We start from the raw sequence: 19598 nt of genomic DNA, 5'->3' as shown, positions 1-19598 counted from the left end.
GTGTGATATGAGAGAAATTATTGTATTACCGTCTATATAAATAATCTTTCACATGCAAATTCCGAAAAATGATGGTTCCTTTTCTTTTTCAACTCAACGAGGTCTTGGAAATGGTTGAAATCGTGTATAAGATGAACGTAATTCTTTTTAAATACCATGTGCTGTTTCAAAATTCACAATAGGGGTGAGGGGGGAATATCTTGCGCGCTAATTAAAACTGATTTCTTCCGATGGAGTTCTTTTTTACACTCCGGCTGTTAAAAGGGTTTGAAATTCGTTAGTCAGTCACTAGTTTGGTATTTACTGATGGGACAAGATATGAATTCATATGAAAAACTTTATGTTCGCTATCATCACTGCGAAAACTGAGTCATAAGTCCAATTTCAAACCTTGATCCAAACGTAGAAACTTGTTTAAAATTACATAATAATTGAAACGTAAGTTATTTCACAAATAAATTAGTTCTATAAACAACTATCTTTCTTGATTGTATTGATGAGAAGGGCGGGGTGGTCTTCTATATTTTTCTTTTTTTTCTGATCCCTCCTCATACTTGACGAGGAAGCAATATTCCCAACAAAAACAAAATTACACATGCAAAAACTTGACTACCATCCCAATGTCTGAATTATTTTAAAAGCAAAGCAAAGAGCGAAAATTGAAAGTTATTTTAAAAGCCTTGCTTGAATTAATTACAAATATTTTATTTGTTAACAAACATAAGATGGCATCAGTTAAAAATTTTAAATCATTGAGATAATATTTCCGATCATTTCCATTCAATTAAAATCACGAGAAATACGCAGACGACAATCTATTCGCAACTCCAACGAACTATAGGGGGCACTGAAGTCACTGTCTAATGGCGGAATTGAAAACTAAAACAAACGCACATGGTAACGAAGAAAATGCTAAAAGTGTTGTGATTTTTGTTCGTACGTATGATTGTTTCGCTTTATTCTTTTTAAATTAATTTTCAAAGTCTTGTGGATATTCTGACCCACGTAGAAAGAAATGAGAATTCAAGAAGCATTACTAAACGTCAAACATTAATGCAAAGTACGTAGTTCGTAGTTCTAAGCAGCCATTTTCACGATGTTGAATTCGATATTTATCAATTCTTGATAAAACTAAATAATAATTGTGGCCTGACAAGAATAACAATTAATGCTAGAAAATTTAATATGACATTACAAATTATTACCAAAAGAAGATGATACTTCTTTGCTTTGCTTTGGCTAGCGCTTGTTTTCCATTTCTAGCTGAGTTATTTCTCTTGAATTCCCGAATCGGTTAATTTAAAAATTTTCTGTTTCGATTTTTCTAATTTCTGAGTTACGATTTAATTGTGTCATGTTATGCAAATCATCAACAAAATTCTCACGGATATATGGTGGTAGTTTTCTTTTCAGTTGATTGACAATTATTTCTTTTTACTTATCGAATTCTGTAATCTTACTACCATTTTATTCCACTCATGATAAAATTTGAAAATGGTTTAACTAAAAACGCGAAATCTCGCCAAGGCTACTTTGCTCGCACAATGCCAAAATTATAACCCTAAACAAATTTGGCGATACCTTTCAGCTGAGAATAAAAGGAATAAAGTAAATTCTTTCTCGGTTATTCATTTTGTTCTACGATAATATATTCAAGAAAATATTTTGCATACTGTCCATTCCAACTAAATGCTGCTGTAAAATATGGTAAGTTTAATTAATTTAAGATTAAAAAAACTCCCATATTCTTACAAATTCATGCAAAACAATAAAAATTTTTACCTTGTATAACGTTATCCAAGTTTGTTAATCCAGAATTTTCGCTTTCACCTATTATTAAGGAAATAATGAAAACTAACATTATTTTGAGGAGCTCGAGAATACTACTAAGGGACGAATTAATTTCTGTAGCTGAAAGCAAACTAAGACACATCGATTGCGTTAATAAATACTCAGAACAAACTGCCTGTGTTTACGTCAACAGACACACATGGAACGCAACGTGGCAAAGTTTTAGTTGCATTCGCAGTTTTATAAATCACCGCAAGGTAGCGTATTCGAGCGCTGGAGTTCCGAATTACGATTTATCTTTCTTATTGTTGCATTAATAAAGCTATTTTTATTCAAAAAAAAAAAAATCAACACCTCTTGGAGCGATTGGCGTCAAAATTGAACCAATGCCTGTTTACGTATGGATTCACACATATTCCAAATTTCAACCAGAACGCAGCATTACTTCTTGATATAGGGCACTCACAATGGAAAAAAAGAACGGGCGATTGCGCTACCCCCTTTTTAGCTGTTGACACCAAAATAAAATCAGCTCTTATACCCACTAAGGACTACTTGCCGATAAATTTTTCTTTCATTCTGTTCATTATTTCTTGAGATACAGCAGTCACAATCGACGACAAAAAACGTTCTATAGCTCAACCCCCGTTTGAGTTATTGACACCAAAATTGAATCAGCACCTGTTCCTGTTAATGTCAACACATGGACCAAATTTTGTCTGATTCCGCCAGTTACTTCCTGAGGAATAGCAAGCACGCGTAACTCAAAAAACGTCCCATTGCTCCACCCCCCTTGGAGGAATTCGCGCCAAAAACCAATGGGCACAAGTTCACATAGGGGCACATATGTGTACCAAATTTCGTTCGATTTCATGCGGTAGTTTTTGCTGTAGAGTGACCACAAAAAACTGGTCACACACAGACGTGACACACACACATACACACACACATACATACACACACACATACATACACACACACATACATACACACACACATACATACACACACATACACACACACAGACAGACAGACATTTTCCAAAAATAGTCGAAATGGACTCAGCACACCTCAAAACGTTCGAATCCGTCAAAATTCGAAATTCGAAAATTTGCACGAATCCAATACTTTCTTCTAATGTATTAGATATAGAAGAAAGTAAAAATAGTTCATATCAACAAATATATCTTGAGGCTCTTTACTTGACAATCTCTGAGTGACACAAGATGGTATTCAAGATTTGAATCTATAAAAGCCACCTGGAAGAATTACTGGAAAGCGACCTTTTCATTGATAGAAAATCTGAAGTCATTTTAATATGTATGACTTTGTTTGAATTTTTGTTTACTTTATTTATACTTTGGAGCGTTTTTTGAACGTGGAGGGAATAGGAAAATCCAGAGATCCTATCCAACGGTCGATAAAAAGTAGAGCTTGTTATTTTTCTTCTTGCATTTTCGTTTCATATTTTTTAACCCAATCGATAATCGATATAAAAAAAATCACGGTGAGACTTTTAAACACACTTGGTTTCCTAAAACCATAAACGGAGTAGAGGGGGGGGGGAGATTCTATGACCTACCGATATTGATGCAATGCAAAACTGTCAATCGTTCAGCATAGGTTTCCTTCAAATTGAGATGAATGTTTCGCTTAAAAAATACCACATAGTATTTGAGTTTTCATGTTGCTTGCACGACATGTTGCTTTCTTTGCACTAACACTACGCTGGCAGAGAAATACATTTTACGGAATTCATTGATTGCACGGGCCTGCAACCAAAAAAATGATTACAAACCAATAGCTTTTTCTGATAGATTTTTAGACTCCGATTTCAGGAAAAATAGTCAGTAACTACCATCACTTACAAATTTCTCAGAAATTGAAAATTTCGATTTCCGTTACCCCACCATCAAGTAAATGGTGTTATACTTAAGGAAAGGTGTCGGCATATAGTGTTGTAAGTTGTAATTATGGCGATGAGGCACCTCAATTAAACAAAGAACCAATTGCATATCTACTGTACGTATAAGGTTATAAAATAAGGCAAAGTTTAAAAAAATGCATTTTATTTCTTTTTATGTTAGTGGATTTAAAGTTTTTTTTTTTTTAATTAAGTTAATCTTAGTTAAATATTTACAAATAAGATGTAGTATGGCATATTTTGACTTTTTAAAAATCTAACTGCCAATTTTCAAATACATAAAACATAAACTCCAAATTTGTATGTCCGGGGTAAACTCGGAAACTACTGGACCGATAACGTTGAAATTTTCAGTTTGTCTAGGTTTTTAGCGGGAAAGTTTATAGACCGATTCGAAAAAATCGATGAATAGTTGTTTTTGTATTCGGTAGTTAGTATTTTGACCCAAGAATGGATCTTTCTACTCGAAATAATAATCGTATCGTTTCTATTTTGGCTTCATTCGAAAGAGCGGGAAAAAAAAAAAACATATTTAGAACATTTCTACGACGGTAAAAAAGAACGGAGGCGATTAATTAGCGAGAGAAAAAGTTGTACTCATTTTAAGTAAGGAAAGATCTTTTTTTTTCCCCCCGGCATTTGCATCGTTGCCATTTTGTTCAAATGTGGACAAATAAAATTCTTCTTCGACTTTTCGACTTGTCTTTCATTAGTTACTCCTTTGTCTTTATTTTCAACCAATTGCGAAATTATTTTCACTTATATTTAGAATACTTATAAGGACACTCAACCCCCTCCCAAGATGAAGTCTCCTTACATAAAAGAGACTTGATCCTTTTTCCTAATTTTGGTTTTTCTTAAAAATATTTCATTATAATAAATAAATTTTAAAAAATGGCATGGCATTTTGATGGAAGAAAGACTGTTTTAAATATGTAATTTAAAATCGTTTAGTTCCATTGATTCAAACAAAAGTTATAAGTTCCAACAGAAAAAGGAGGGGGAATCAACTGTTCCCATTCTTCTCTATTGTGTGTGCATATATATGTGTGTGTGTAAATTCTTTTTAAAATGTTTTTCAGATCTTAATACTTTGGAAAAGTATATTCGAAAAGAAGAACAAATAACAAATGAATGGATATCATACACAAAAAATTTAAGCATAAATATCAATTTGGAAGCCGCTGAATATGCAGATATTCTTCTTGTTGATGTTGTTGATATTTATAGAAATTTACCATCTAAATTGCTCAAGTTCTATAATTGGTAATACTTTTATGGATAACATTGTATTTTGAATGACTTCCTTTTAGTCAATAACAGTAACAGTAACTTAAAGTAATTAAACAACTAAATTAATAAAAATGTTATTTTTATTAATTTAGTTGTTTAATTAATCGTTTATTTTTTTCAAAAGTTATTGCTGAATCAATGATTGCTATTCAAAGATTGTCTTAAAAATTTTCACGTTGCTATTTCCCCAAAACTTAAGTTGCAACACGTGGGTGATAAATTGATATTTATCTATGGTTGAGAAAGTGTTTTACAGCTCTAAATGGTTAACATAGAACAAATAATGTTCAATATATTCTTGAAAATAAATTTATTATTAAATGAAGCATGAATCTTGCATTTCAAAAAACTAAAAGATGATTCATAATATTTTTTTTTTAAATCAAAAGTGTTTTATTACTGTATTTTTATTCACGTTATGCAGCTATGTAAATGTTCTATTTTTGGACCCAGTTTTCCATGAAAGTAAAAGAAAGAAGAAAAAAGCACGACAAAAGGCGTAATGCATTTTTAAAATACCGCTAAAAAGTCAAAAATGAGTAAAGTAATGAAAAGAAGTGTTGGAAAAAAGAAAATTAGAAAGTAGGGCTGGGGATGGGAAAAATGTGTGTCTGTCCACCTGTTTGTACCCCCAGCCCCTCCACCATTAATAACTTTTGAACGCATCGTCCGATTCGAACTAACTTATTTTTGTTCGAAAGATCTCTGAGAGGGCAATTTATTCCTATATTTCACTTTTTTATTTGAATAATTTTTCGTTCCATTTCGAACAGTTATAAAAATTTAACGGAGAAATTTAAGGCTCCGAACGTTTAGACGAATTTGCGTCAAGCAAACTTTTTTTGGAAAACGCTCTTGATGAAAAACATATAAAGGAAAGATATTTTTGATCTGAACAGTTTTTCTTTTTTTTTTTTTTTTTTTTCTTATTTTGAACAACCTTAACATTAGCGCCTACGGTGAAACTTAAAGTCATAGATACCGAACTTGAAGGCGGATTTGCTTCAAACAAATTTTGTTTTGTAAAGCTCTTGACGAAGAATATGTATAGAATTTTTTTAAATTTATTATTTTTAAGGGTATTTTTTTGAACAATTCAGAATTTTTCCGCAATAATGACAACGCAAAAAATTTCAGATTCTGAATATATTTTCAATCTTTTTGTTTCAAGAAATAAAAAAAAAAGTTATTCATCAAAATTGAAATACAATATTTCGTAGACTTACCGTTGGATACAAGCCAGAGATAAATTTAACTGAATCAAAATGAATGAATTCCAAGCGCTAATGTTTTTTTCGGTACTGTGGACTCGGTGGGAAAATGGCCAGCTCCCGACTCCGACTCCTAGAAATTTAGGACTTTGACTCGGACTTCGACTCGTGAACCCCAAAATCAGTCCGACTTCCACTCCGACTCTGACTTTGCATCCTTTAAAGCTATGTAGACGATATCGACGAAAATTATTTCTTTAAGAGAGTAAACTTTTTTTTCAGGAGAATTCTTATTATTTTTTAAATCTTTTGCAACGTTGAAAATAAAACCTGAGACGCTTTATTTTTACCCAAAAGAAAGAACAACGAATGATTTTTTTGGAAAAAAAAATATTTTCATTTGATTTTTATTTTTACTATTTGTATATTTAATTTATTTATTTATTCTTTTATTTTTTGAAAACGTTAAAAGATTTTTAACGGGAAAAAATACATTAGCTGCATTGTTTGAAATAGTTTTAGTACTACTTTATTTGTTCGTTTATTTATAGTTTTCGTATCTATTTCATCAGATGAGAGAGGCATTTAGGCGAATATTTGTCGTACTAATGACAAAAAAAAAACATTGTCAGAGCTTCAATCATTATATTTTTCAGGAGTAAGAATGAAGAGTAGAAAATTATTGCCTTGATGGAGAACTCTTATTGTTCTCTAAACCATTCACAGAATCAGCAAAATGTTCTGATGCCAATCATCATGGTTCTTCGTAACATACTTCTCTGAAGAAAAAATATAGAATGTTTTCCTTTATTGTTCAAATATTAATGCCATTTTCGAATGAAGGGGAAAATAACTTACACAAGCTTTTAGTCTTTTACTTATTTCAGGTTATCTTCCAACCATGAATACTCATATGTTCTGAAAACAGACGATGATATTGTGATAGACATTAATCGTTTGCTTCAAAAATTAAAGGATGATGTACTATTTAATTCATCCAGCAACTGGCTGCTGAGCAGGTAAATCTCATACCTTTTGAGTTATAGTGGTCATTTCTGTTTCAGGTTTTTCAGTCAAATATTTGAAAAATTAGTTTTATGCTAGCTTTGCAGCTTTATAAATGAATTAAAAATTAATGGGTTTATATTATATAGGTAATGTTTATTATTATTATTATTATTATTATTATTTGGTAAATTTTATTTATTTATATATCTAATTTTTTGAAATCATTTAAATAATTCAATCTTATCTGTATCCTGCATTTATCCATAAAGCCTCATTTTTTATACTCAGGTTTTTTTTATTTATTTATTTTTTATTTTTATTAGCGAGAGAGTGTGAGTTTAATTTACTAAATTAATTGTATCAAATTGTGCTAAATTTGATTTCTCACTATGCTAAAGTTTTGTTTATTTATCATTTACATAATTCTGACTTTTAAAATGTCTTGTTGAGCTTTCTATGTCATTTTGAAGTAGTGTAATGATAAATTGGATAAGAACATACTTTTGTTATTTACAATTTCAACATGAATTTAATAAATAAGTGTAATTCAACATCAAGTTTTTTTTCACTAAGATTTTTGTACGCAATCACGATCCTCCAAAGCGAATTAATCTAAAGTATTTCATTATATTACATATTTAAAGAAATTTTGAATAAGATGGGTAGTTAATATCAGAAGAGTAACAAAAGGAGGCAGGGAATTCTTAAACTCATGTATATTTAAAAGACTTTTAGAAAAAAAAAAAAAAAAAAAGAAAGATTTTAAGTTTGTTTTTATTTCTTTTATTTTATTTATTTATTTATTTATTTTTTTGTGTGTGTGTGTGTGTGTGTGTGTTCAACTGTATTTGAGCGATTTTTTTATGCTCTTTATTATTTAAAAATTCAAGTATTCTATACTAGACTAATATTGTTCCAAGAAGTTAAAACAATTGTTTTTCTTAAAATTGTGTACATTAATATTTCGTAAAAAATAACATTTACAGATTTAGAAAAGAATGGCCTGTTAATTATATTGGCAAATGGGCTGATTATGACTACCGCTCACCAATATATCCGTCATTTCCTTGTGGAGCAGCTTACATTTTATCCAGAAACGTGGTTTCTTGGTTACACGACAATTCAGACCAACTTTTCCCTTACCAGGTAAAATTTTTTATGTTTGTGTGTGTGTGTTTTGTTTCTCAAAGCTGAGCTTTTTAGGCGACGTAGGCGGCCGGAGTGAGCTGAAGACACAAAAAAACGTTCCACCTGCTACCTTCGATGTCCATGCGCAGAGCTTTGTTTACATAAAATCGTTTAACTATTCAAACGTAACGAAGCATCCGTGGTGCATTTGGCTAGCGCGCGACTGTAAACTGAAAGTTTGGTGATTCACAACCACCCGGGAGAATAGCGCATCGTATTTTTAATATTTAAAAAATAAAAGATAGTCGCGGGACTAGACGACAGAAGCTATGCTTTAGTTGAATATCACAAGCTTGTAATGTTGATGCTGATGTTGTTGAATAGGTAAATTTAACTTTATTAACTGATATTTAATTCGATTTGGTGTTTCAATATACCTTCAACTCAACATCATAAGCACTAAAAGAATAGCTTCTGTCGATCAGTCCCGTGGCTGCCATTTTTTTTTTCAGAATCAACAATACTTTATTTTAAACTGATAAGAACTCATTCATTTCCTTATACATACTCTTTTTGCGCTACGGCATTTCGGTGGACGACATCTTCTTATAGCACTCCGCTGCGGATATTAGGAAATTTGAATCTAATTCAAACTAAATAAATGTTTGCATTGATTTGGAAATACCAGCACTAAAATGAATTAAAATGCTATGACATCTATTTAAAAAAACTTTTAAAAACTACTGGCATTTATGAAATGCTATCACAAAATTTGCATTAAAAATCGTGTATTTTATAATAACTTTGTTTATTTATATATTTTGATTTTAAAATACAATTCAACACAGACAGACTAAAATCTCCGTGGATCCGACAGATGTATCCACTGACCTGGGCCGATCTACGAGAACAGCGATTGAAAACGCCTGTACTATATACAGGGTGATCCAAAAGTCAGGACCAACTTTAAAATTGAATAATACGAAAACGAATAAAGATAAAAAAGAAGCGGTTTACACAAAACGGATGGAAATAAAGCCGGATTTTGTGTGGCAACGAAACAAAAATAGTTCTGTTTTTGACCAACAGATGACGCTACAGCTTTTTATTTCTCCATAATTTTTATAGTACAGTTTAACAAAGAGGACTTTCTCAACTATGGACAGCATTTCGATGCATATAAGCTTCGACTGCCATTCTGCTGCCGTTGCTCCTTTTTATATCCTTTGTAGCTTTGCATGATCCTAGATCAGAAATCCGACAGCGCCAACAGAACTATTTTTGGCTTGTTGTCATACAAAACTCGACTTCTTTTTCATCCGTTTAGTGCAAACCGCATCTATGTATCTTTATTCTTTTTCGAATGGGGTTGTTTCCAAAATTTTAAAAGTATTTTTTTCTGAAAGAGCATGCTTAAAAACATAGGATCTGACCATTTTTTAAATAATTTATTTAAGTTTAATATTCTTAAAAAATTACTTAAATCTCTGGCCTTTCATTATTTACACTTCTGTCATGTGACATTACAAATGATGAAATGCAATTCACAGAACAAAATATTTAATTTGCATCTTTACTCACGTGTATTGGCAACGGTATGGTTGATAGCAAGCGTAGAGCACAATTTTAATTCGCTGCTTGATTAGCATAACGTGGAACCGTGGTAGAAAAATGCGCCAAAATGCATCATTTGTGACGTCATAAAGACCATGCCTTGTTTGAAAAATCGGACATTTTAAAAAATTAATTTAAAAAAACTGTTGGGAAAATGAAAGCACTTTCTGGGTCCATGTAATTTTTCTTGCTCATTCTATCCATTTCAATGACTAACGTGTCTATTCTCCACTCCGGTTAAAACTCGGACCAAGGCTTAAACTTCGAAGTTGAAAAACTACTCTATTCTCCATCCCGGTTTAGCGTTAAACTCGGTCACGGAACGCCCACTTCCAGAGCTCGGCTTGTAACCGCTACTTCGACGGTTTAAAACTAGATTTCCTTCCCATCATTCCTTTGTGAGCAAACAAAATGGACGACGGCTGTTTGGATTATTTTGAGTGATTTGCAAATGCTAGAAACTATTGATAAACATTCGCTAACTTGACGTCAGAGAAACAAAGATTAATTACAAAATTTAATCAGAATTAACATTCGTTATAGGTGTTATCAAAAAGTACGGCCGAAAACATTAATGCAATGATCAACAGAATGGTGCGAAAAAAATCATTTTTTTTTTTATTTCCACGCTACTGTAGCGCGGAAAAGTTGCGATTGGTAAGCATTTTTTTTTTTTGAAATCTGATTTATTTCTGCCGCACCGTTTCTTCGTATTTTAAACTTTCGCCTCAATTAACAACAAAAACGTTACAAAAGAATACTGCATGAAAAAATAACTATTTGGGGGGGGGGATTAGATGCCACTTCTGAGAGAATATCTTAGAACACTTTCGTCCCTTACAAACTATCCTTTATCAAATAATTTCTGGAACACGAAAACTTATTATTTTTTTAATGCAGCATTGCTCCAATTTTAAAATGCAGGTCAAACAATTTTCAAACCGCTAATAGTTTTTTAAACAAATTCTTCCCTGAATTACAGTCATATAACGTCACAACGGAGCTTTTATAATTGCTAAAGTTTTGTTTTAAATTTGTGAAAAATGTGGCAGAATAGCACTTGCCATTATTTTTATGAGTTTGGGGAAAATGAAAAAATGGTCTGAAGCAAAATAATCAGGAGTGCTCACCTCGGCTGTGGGAGGAGGGGGGGGGGGCGTCATGGCGCAGAATATGCCATGAAATTTTTCGGGGGGGGGGGGGGCTTTTCAAGGAATAATTTCTTCTTTTTTTAGAGGGGTCATCCAATTTGGGGGGTCTTTGAAGTGTTCGGGAGGGAGGGGTGTGCCCTTGCTCTTAGGGAGGGCGGGGGCACCCCTGGAAAAATCAATTACTTTCCTTAAACAGTAGTACCTGTTGCAACTTTTTTACTCTAACAAGGTATCTTGTCCAATTGAGAGACTCTGAATTACATAAATCATTCCAAGACAGAAAATGACAGAATGAAGTTGAATGTTCCACAAAATTTCGATGTCATAATCCTTGTTATGCCTTCTCTCCTCTTTGTCACAAACTGGCACAATTTTATGAACCCCCTCCCCTCAAAGTGTTCTATCATTTATGGACAGCCCCTAAAGTGAAAAACACATGTTGAAATGAAAATTTCAAATGCATTTTTTTTTCTTTTCGATAAAGGGTGCGTAGAAATGAAGCAATAAAATAAATTGCTGTTATTTCATACGAATCAAAACGTGTATACAATTTTAAAAGCATTTTCGCTTATTAAGCTGTTTTTTGTGATGCAACTCCAAAATAAATTTAAGATTATTATTGTTATAGAAAGTGATATAAACTGCGTTCAAAATTGAATCTCAGTTTATTCATTTTCTTCCAACATAGGTTATTTCCCACTGCTGTGCCTTCGCTGCTTCCTAATTTACCACAGTACTTTTCTTCACTACCTTCCGTTTCGAGAGAATCTTCGGAAAGCAGATCCAAAAGAAAAGAGATGGAACATATTGAACTTGCTATGGAGGAGAGCGTAAAATCTAAACAAGACTATGATTTAGAGAGACAGTTCTCAGACATTGTTGAATTTAAAAACAAATTGCATATGTTTACAGACAATGATTGGACTGTTTTAGAAAAAGAAGATTCTGTTGCATTTTTAATTATTTCTTTGCAGGCTGCTCCCGTTGTAAAATGCTCTGTTGTCATGCACGAAAACTGCATGGTGAAAATTTTTCTCAAAGATACGGAGCTAAAGTCTTTAAAAACATATTCTTTCCCGCAAATCTTTAATAATGTTAATTGCATTATTGATATTTTAAATGAAGTATAAGTTTTAGATTCACCTTCTTGCCAAAATAATAAATTAAAAATTAATATAATAAATGATTTAATGAAAACATTTTTTGGGCTTCCAGATGTTAATGACGAAATGAGTTCCTTTCTTATTGATCAGCTGTCCTACCTTAATCATGACAAACGTGCACATAGGTTCTCCTCAGACATGATTGTATTTTCTTCTTTATTGTACACAATATCTCCAAGTGCATATAAATTTTTGCGACAAAGTGGAAATATTGTTTTACCGCATCCTAATACAATTAGAAATATTTGTTTAAAGTACAATGTTACTCCACAAGTTGAGCAATTAAATACTAATTTTTTGCACTATGTTAAAAATAAGTTTAAATTTTTAGAAGAAAAGGATAAAACAGTTTTAGTAATGCTTGATGAAGTTCATGTCCAGGAATATTTTGATTACAAAGGTGGTAATATAGTGGGAATGTCCTATGATGCAAATGTTGCATCAAGTGCACATGTTTTCATGATAAAAAGTCTTTTATCGAAGTATAAAGATGTTGTACATGTTCTTCCAGTCAGCAGCATAGACGGAGAAACACTTCATGAAATCCTTAAAAAAATCATTATTGGTTTAGAAAATATAGGTTTTTTTGGTCATATGTTTAAGTACCGATAATAATGCTATCAATCGAAAAGCGGTTTCATTCTTCTCAAACCCCCCTTCAATTGTACACAAATATCCACATCCAGTTGATCCCACTAGACCATTATTTTTTTTAATCGATACTGTTCACTTATTAAAAGGTGCAAGAAACAACTGGTTAAACCAGAAAAATTGCGAAAAATGTTTTTTTTATCCAAAATTTGGTTTATCGTCTATTGACGATTTTGAATTTAAAACAGCATCTTTCGATGCTTTAAAAAGGTTGCACGATCTTGAATGCAATAATCTTCTAAAATATGGATTTCGACTAAGCTTGAAAGCACTTGCTCCAACTAGCATGGAGAAGCAAAATGTCAAGTTAGTACTGCAGATTTTTAATGAATTTGTTTCGCATGGCTTAATTGAACTGGGGCCTTTACATAACATTTTACATCATCAACACACGGCAGAGTTCATCAAAATTATTAGTACTTGGTGGCAGATAGTAAATGTAAAAACAACTAGCATAGGATTTCATTTAAGAAATGAATATCAATTGCCATTAACTCAAAATGGCAAAAGTATGGAATATTTGAAAGAGTTTTTAAGTTGGCTTGAAGCTTGGGAATCCATGAACTGTGACACAGGGATGTTTACCAAGGAAACACATGCTGCTTTTAAATTAACTACTAAGGGTATTATTGAAATTGTAAATTACTGTACCACAAATTTGGGTTTTAAATATATTCTTCCAGGAAAATTACAAACCGATGATTTAGAGAGTAGATTTGGTTGCTATAGGCAACTGGCTGGGGGTCAGTACCATATTTCTACCAGACAGCTGTTTGAATGTGAAAAAAAATTAAGAATGAAATCAATAATGCAACTGAAAATCCCAAGTAAAGCTTTTGGGACAATATCAATAATAAATTTGGATTGAGAAAGGGATTACAAAGAAAAAAATATCAGAGATCCGGAAAATCTTTCTGCAAATTTTGATGTGCAAGTTATCTAGATCGAGGAGGGTTATTATTTCCAAAAAAGCATGTGGTAAATTCGGTTATTTATGACTATATTGTTCTTGAAAAGTTATGCCAAGATTACGAGTCGGAATTCCTAAAAGAGTTTAGTCAACGGAACGTTGCTGTAACTTTAACACATGATTGCTTAATGGAGCACAATTTATTAGGCAATGAAGAAAGTTGTCAGAATGGCCATTCAATGGAGTTATTTTTGAAAAAGGTGATTTGGTCATCAACTAACGCCCTTTTAAACAATTTCACCAAAGTCAAAAATGATGAAATATTAAAGGCCCAAAAAAATAAAAGATCACTAGCAGCAGAAAAAGCAGAAAAAAGAAAGGTATCGAAATTCCAAAAACAAGCTGCTTAGTTTTTGAATACATTAATCATTGCAATATTCATCCTAATGTGTAGTTCATGTAAAATTTTACGTTTTTCAAGTTTTCCTGCATTTGTTTTTAAGAGTACCCACCGAGGAGGAAGAGGAGGCGGGGGGGGGGTCACGATCTCATAACATAACTATGCTATTGAAATTTTTAGAGGTAGGTGGAAGACGCTTTCAGCGGTATTTTTCTCTTCCTGGAGAGTTTTAGCAGTTAGCAAGGGGCGGGGGGAGGGGGTGCTCATCTCTTTTGGGGAATGGGCGTCCAATTATGTTTTTTGAAAGCATTTATTTGCTCATAAATTTTATGCAAGCAACAATCTAGTGTTACGTAAATTTGATGTATCTCTTATATTATAGATTAATATCTTATGAAGCACGTTGCAGTCATGTTTCCGTTTATTTCATTTCAAAAATTTAGTTTTATTTTAAACATTTTATTTTCAGTTTATTAATTCATTTTTTCTTTCAATATTGTTATTAAATAGAAGCTCATTTACTTATTTAAATAATTTTTAAGATTTACTGTTTTAGTGCAATATACTACAAATAAAATTCACTGTATATTTTAGAAAGTAATTACTTTTTAATATGTTTTCAAATGAAAGATGAAATGTTTTTCATTCACGACTTCGTTTTAACATAATTGTAAAATAAAAACTTGTTTACTTGTTTAAATACTTTTTGAGATTTGAATGTTTTAATGTAAAATATTATGAATAAAATTCAGTGTATTTTTGAATGCATGATGATTGGTTCCTTTTTGTTTTCCAATGACAAATCAGAACTTTTAATGCGACCAAAATAATAGAAGATGATTCAATAACCAAATTTTTCAATAAGAGCAAAATAATAGAAGCGCGCTCTCCGAAAATCATTGTGGATCGACTAACGATGACGTCATCTGCAAGTTGGATGGCCTTCCTATCTCGAAGGCCTCGAATGCAGTCATGTAGAAAATGTCACATGAGTCACTCTACCCAATGGTAACAGCCGTTTCATTTCTCCTTCAGTTAAAACTCGGCTCCCCTAAATCGTGCTTGAAATGACTTGAAGAATACGCACCGCGTTCGAAACTAGTTTTCCCTTACTTCTCGGTTTTGGGGAGCCGAGTTTCATCTCCGTTCTGTGACGGTATTGAGAATACGGCCGTAAAAGTAGTACTTTTGACTGAAGGAAACCACCCCATTATTCATATTTAAAAATGGTCCTGACTTTTGGATTACCCGGTATTTCTTTCTTTCTTTCTTTCTTTTTTTAGTTGTATTACCTCCTTGTTTAAATGCACATGTTATGTATTTTGGTCTATAACGTATATTCTGTTTTATGAATAATATCAATAACTTAAAAAAGTAGTTTTTCAGGTTTCAAATTCTTCATGTTTTGATCTTAAATCTGTTCAGTATAGTTATGATTTCATTTTAATTATAGGGTGAAGATGTTTCAATGGGTATTTGGTTAGCTGCCATAAAGCCTGAATATATAGACGTAAGTATATTTTTGTATACTTTGATTTAAGCTTTATATTTGAGAAGTTTACTTTCAAAACGGATTATATCCAGTTTTATATATTTTTTTGGCAAAATGAAAAAAATGTTTCAAATATAAACATTAACAGTTAGAATTTCGAATTTTTCACAATGTTTAGGTAGAATAACAAGTGACTATTCGCATAGGTCTAGGAATTTTTCCACAATTTTGTCAGACTGAAATTGCCAATTTTATTTTGGATATACTCTTTTTTGGTGTAAAACAGTGAATATCATCACTTTTGCAAAAAACACGGATTTTCTTCAGAAATAAACTTTAAAATTGAAACAAAATACTCAACATTTTTTAATATATATATATATTTCTTACTTTACTTTATTCCTCCCTATTCACTTTATTCTTTTCATTGAACATTTCGAAAAAAAAAAGGACCTTCGATCCAATTAAGTATGAAGAACGAAACCACCCAAGCAGATTCAAATAACAATGTTGTATATATAGGTATTAATAGATCACAATTTTTATCACAATTTTTCAATTAATCACAAATTAATCATTAACTAATCACAATTAAATAGTAATATCAATTATTTAATAATTTAGTAATCACAATTTGAGGTCGCGCTTGCCTAACTGATGACAGACTTGCGCAAGGTGCTGCGATCTCTTAATACGGACGGGTATCATGCTTGATTTGTGATGCTTAGCCAGTGCCTCGCTTCGCTATTTTATTTGTGAACTACTTTTGAATTAGAAGTGGCAAAATCAAATTTGGATATGTGCCCTTTTGATATGAAAGTGAATGAGTGGATACCGGCAAATAAGAGACAAGTTCCACTTTGCTGTAAAAGACCTGAAGAGAAATAAGGGGAGGCATGGATATACACAGTTTAGGTAGTAAAACCAATGTTTACGCATTTTTTCCCACAGTAGATATAAACCACTTCGAGGAAAAAGAAATTCATGGGTCAATAGGAATTAGAGATTTTGAAAACGAAAAAAAAAACTTTTTTTTTTCTTCCAAAGGTGGATATAATCCGTTTTGAAAGTGAACTCCTCATTTGATCTAAAGCCAATATTTTTTTCAGGATGAAAATTTTGAATGTGATTCAAGGTGCCATTACCTCAGCTACAACAGAGCTCAGCTGACTCCAGAACAAATATATGATGTTTGGTCAGCCTATGAAAAATGTAATAATTTATGTTCATGTAAATAAAAAAAAAGTTTAAAACTAAATAAAGTGAGTGTGATATGAGAGAAATTATTGTATTACCGTCTATATAAATAATCTTTCACATGCAAATTCCGAAAAATGATGGTTCCTTTTCTTTTTCAACTCAACGAGGTCTTGGAAATGGTTGAAATCGTGTATAAGATGAAAGTAATTCTTTTTAAATACCATGTGCTGTTTCAAAATTCACAATAGGGGTGAGGGGGGAATATCTTGCGCGCTAATTAAAACTGATTTCTTCCGATGGAGTTCTTTTTTACACTCCGGCTGTTAAAAGGGTTTGAAATTCGTTAGTCAGTCACTAGTTTGGTATTTACTGATGGGACAAGATATGAATTCATATGAAAAACTTTATGTTCGCTATCATCACTGCGAAAACTGAGTCATAAGTCCAATTTCAAACCTCGATCCAAACGTAGAAACTTGTTTAAAATTACATAATAATTGAAACGTAAGTTATTTCACAAATAAATTAGTTCTATAAACAACTATCTTTCTTGATTGTATTGATGAGAAGGGCGGGGTGGAACACAAGTCCAGCCACCTCCTTGTGGCGGGTTCTGGGGCGTTAATGCGATAAAATATAATTGGATTTCCAACATAGCTGCATAGTCCTCATTCACCAAAAAAAGGTTATGGCTGGACTAAAAAGAACAAACATTTTAAACGTTTGTATTATCGAAACAAATTCGAAAATTGACCATTTTTCACTTTTTTTTTTCCAAATTTTGAAGCTCATAATATGTGATCTGAAGGCAAAACTATGAACATTTAAATTATTTTCCCCATTTTTTAGAATGCCAATACGCAACTTTTTCTACTATTAAAAGTCTCTTATCGAAAATTTTCGGAAGGAAAGCGCTGATGACTGAATATTAGCTTTGTGAAAGTACTTCGGCCCTTTTACCAGGGGGGGGGGGCATGGCACAGACTGCCCCATTAAAATTTTCAGGGGAGCTAATTTGAAAGGATTTTTTTATCAGTTTTGGCGGGCGTACTCATTAGCTTTTCGCTTTTTATGAAGGGTGCGTCATCGCCATTGGATAGGATGGACACCAGGGTGCCTCGTTTTTCATAAGCAAAATGTAGTATCTGCCAAAAATGGCCAATACCAAATCCCAATGAACATTACAGCTATAAGTTTTTTTTTCTCTTTTTTTTTCCTATAAAATAATATTTTCTGTGAGAAGTATATTACCTCAAAATTTTGAGCAAAAATACTAAAATGTACACTGATTTTAGTAGAAGTAAAAAAGGTCATATTTTTGCGTTACGAGATATCGACTGTGATGGAATTTGATCTTCAAATCATTCCTAAGGGCTCCTGATCATCCATTGCGCGACAGTCGAGGGTGGACTAGGCCTTCAGCACTACTCGTCTCCAGCCTCCCCTATTCAGAGCTAGACTTTTTCAATTTTTTTTTGTCCTAAGGACAATAAAATTTGCTCATAAAAATTTCTTCAGAATGTTGCTATTATCAAGGTGGAAGTAAGTGAACGACCCCATTAAGAAGGAACATTTTAATATTATGAACAACGCCTGGCTGGGGGTCAACATCTTTATTCAACTCGATGAAGGAAAGAGCTGCACGAAGATTTTAAATCAAGGCTCTAGACACGATCTCTTGGTTGTTCTTGAGAAGTGTCAATGTTGAGAATCTCACTTCACAAAGATATGCTTTTGTAAATGGTGGCAGCACACAAATAGAGTGAATAGAGATTTTTAGGTGCTTTTTTTACTTATATTCATTATGCATCCGAAGGTACTGAGCTTAAGTTTCAAAGTGCGGTCACTCTTGAGATCTATAAATTCTTCTCACGTCTTCGAAGAAAGCTCCGACTGACTCCTTCATGCTTGGTTGGTTGGATTGGTTTTAATGGCGCAACAGCCTTAATAGGCTATATTGCGCAAAACGAAAGTTTTGAAGATCTGAGAGAGAAAAAAAATGCCAAAAGTGTAAAATCACTTGAACTAGAACACAAACATTCTGGAATTTAGAAGAGAATTTCCGAAAGAAACAGGAAAGAGATTTTGAAAAGGTAGCCGAAAGAATCAACTGAAAAAGAATTTTGAATAGTATAAAACGTATATATAACAAAACAAAGACCAGACAAAAACAATAACATAGGGACAAAAACTAAATTAATGACAAAAGGCTGCTCTCCTGAAGGAAGGAGAACAATTAGGAATGAAGAATGTCCCCCAAAAGTTCCTTCAAAGATGGATGAAACTGATTACAAAGATTTGAAACGAATATGATTGAAAATTGAACAATTGCAAAGGATATGCAACACTGTCAGATTGACATTGCTCCTTTGTGGATCGTGAACGGAATCATATTGTTCTCTGCCAGTTAGTTTGAAGAATGGCTTAAACTTGTCAGGACAAACATGGCCAAATGTTTTTCCACCCCATTCAACAGTTTTTTTTAACTTAATTTTTTTTTCATGATGTGCGTTCCTGATCTGTTGAACATGTCCAGTGGGCTAGGGATCGTTTTTCTCTCCTCATAGCAGAATTTCTGATTTGAACGCGTTTAGCTTGTCTATATTGCAAGCACATTCTCATCACGTTCAAGCATTCTTCGACGCTAGTTGCCTTAGCTAGT

At 32.5% G+C, this 19598-nt stretch overlaps 1 protein-coding gene across 1 annotated transcript; it reads left to right on the top strand.

Annotated features, from left to right (window-relative positions):
* The first annotated feature begins 68 nt into the window (after nt 1-68).
* On the top strand, nt 69-17001 carry LOC129224822 (UDP-GalNAc:beta-1,3-N-acetylgalactosaminyltransferase 2-like). Its single transcript, XM_054859369.1, has 6 exons — nt 69-137; nt 4818-4981; nt 7107-7238; nt 8214-8373; nt 15698-15754; nt 16846-17001. The coding sequence occupies exons 1-6, from the start codon at nt 69-71 to the stop codon at nt 16972-16974; spliced, it is 711 nt and encodes a 236-aa protein (XP_054715344.1). The 3' UTR covers nt 16975-17001.
* The last annotated feature ends 2597 nt before the right edge of the window (nt 17002-19598 follow it).

Source organism: Uloborus diversus, chromosome 6 (assembly GCF_026930045.1).
Source record: "Uloborus diversus isolate 005 chromosome 6, Udiv.v.3.1, whole genome shotgun sequence".
Classification (NCBI taxonomy): domain Eukaryota; kingdom Metazoa; phylum Arthropoda; class Arachnida; order Araneae; family Uloboridae; genus Uloborus; species Uloborus diversus.
Note: the sequence above shows the minus strand (reverse complement) of the source record. Positions and strands in the feature narration are given on the sequence as shown.

Excerpts from the sequence above, each read along its gene's own strand:
- LOC129224822 (XM_054859369.1), top strand. The coding sequence starts at position 69 with ATGATGGTTCCTTTTCTTTTTCAACTCAACGAGGTCTTGGAAATGGTT. Across the intron at positions 7,239-8,213 it reads AGCAACTGGCTGCTGAGCAG|ATTTAGAAAAGAATGGCCTG; the intron begins GTAAATCTCATA and ends TAACATTTACAG. Across the intron at positions 8,374-15,697 it reads ACCAACTTTTCCCTTACCAG|GGTGAAGATGTTTCAATGGG; the intron begins GTAAAATTTTTT and ends TTTTAATTATAG.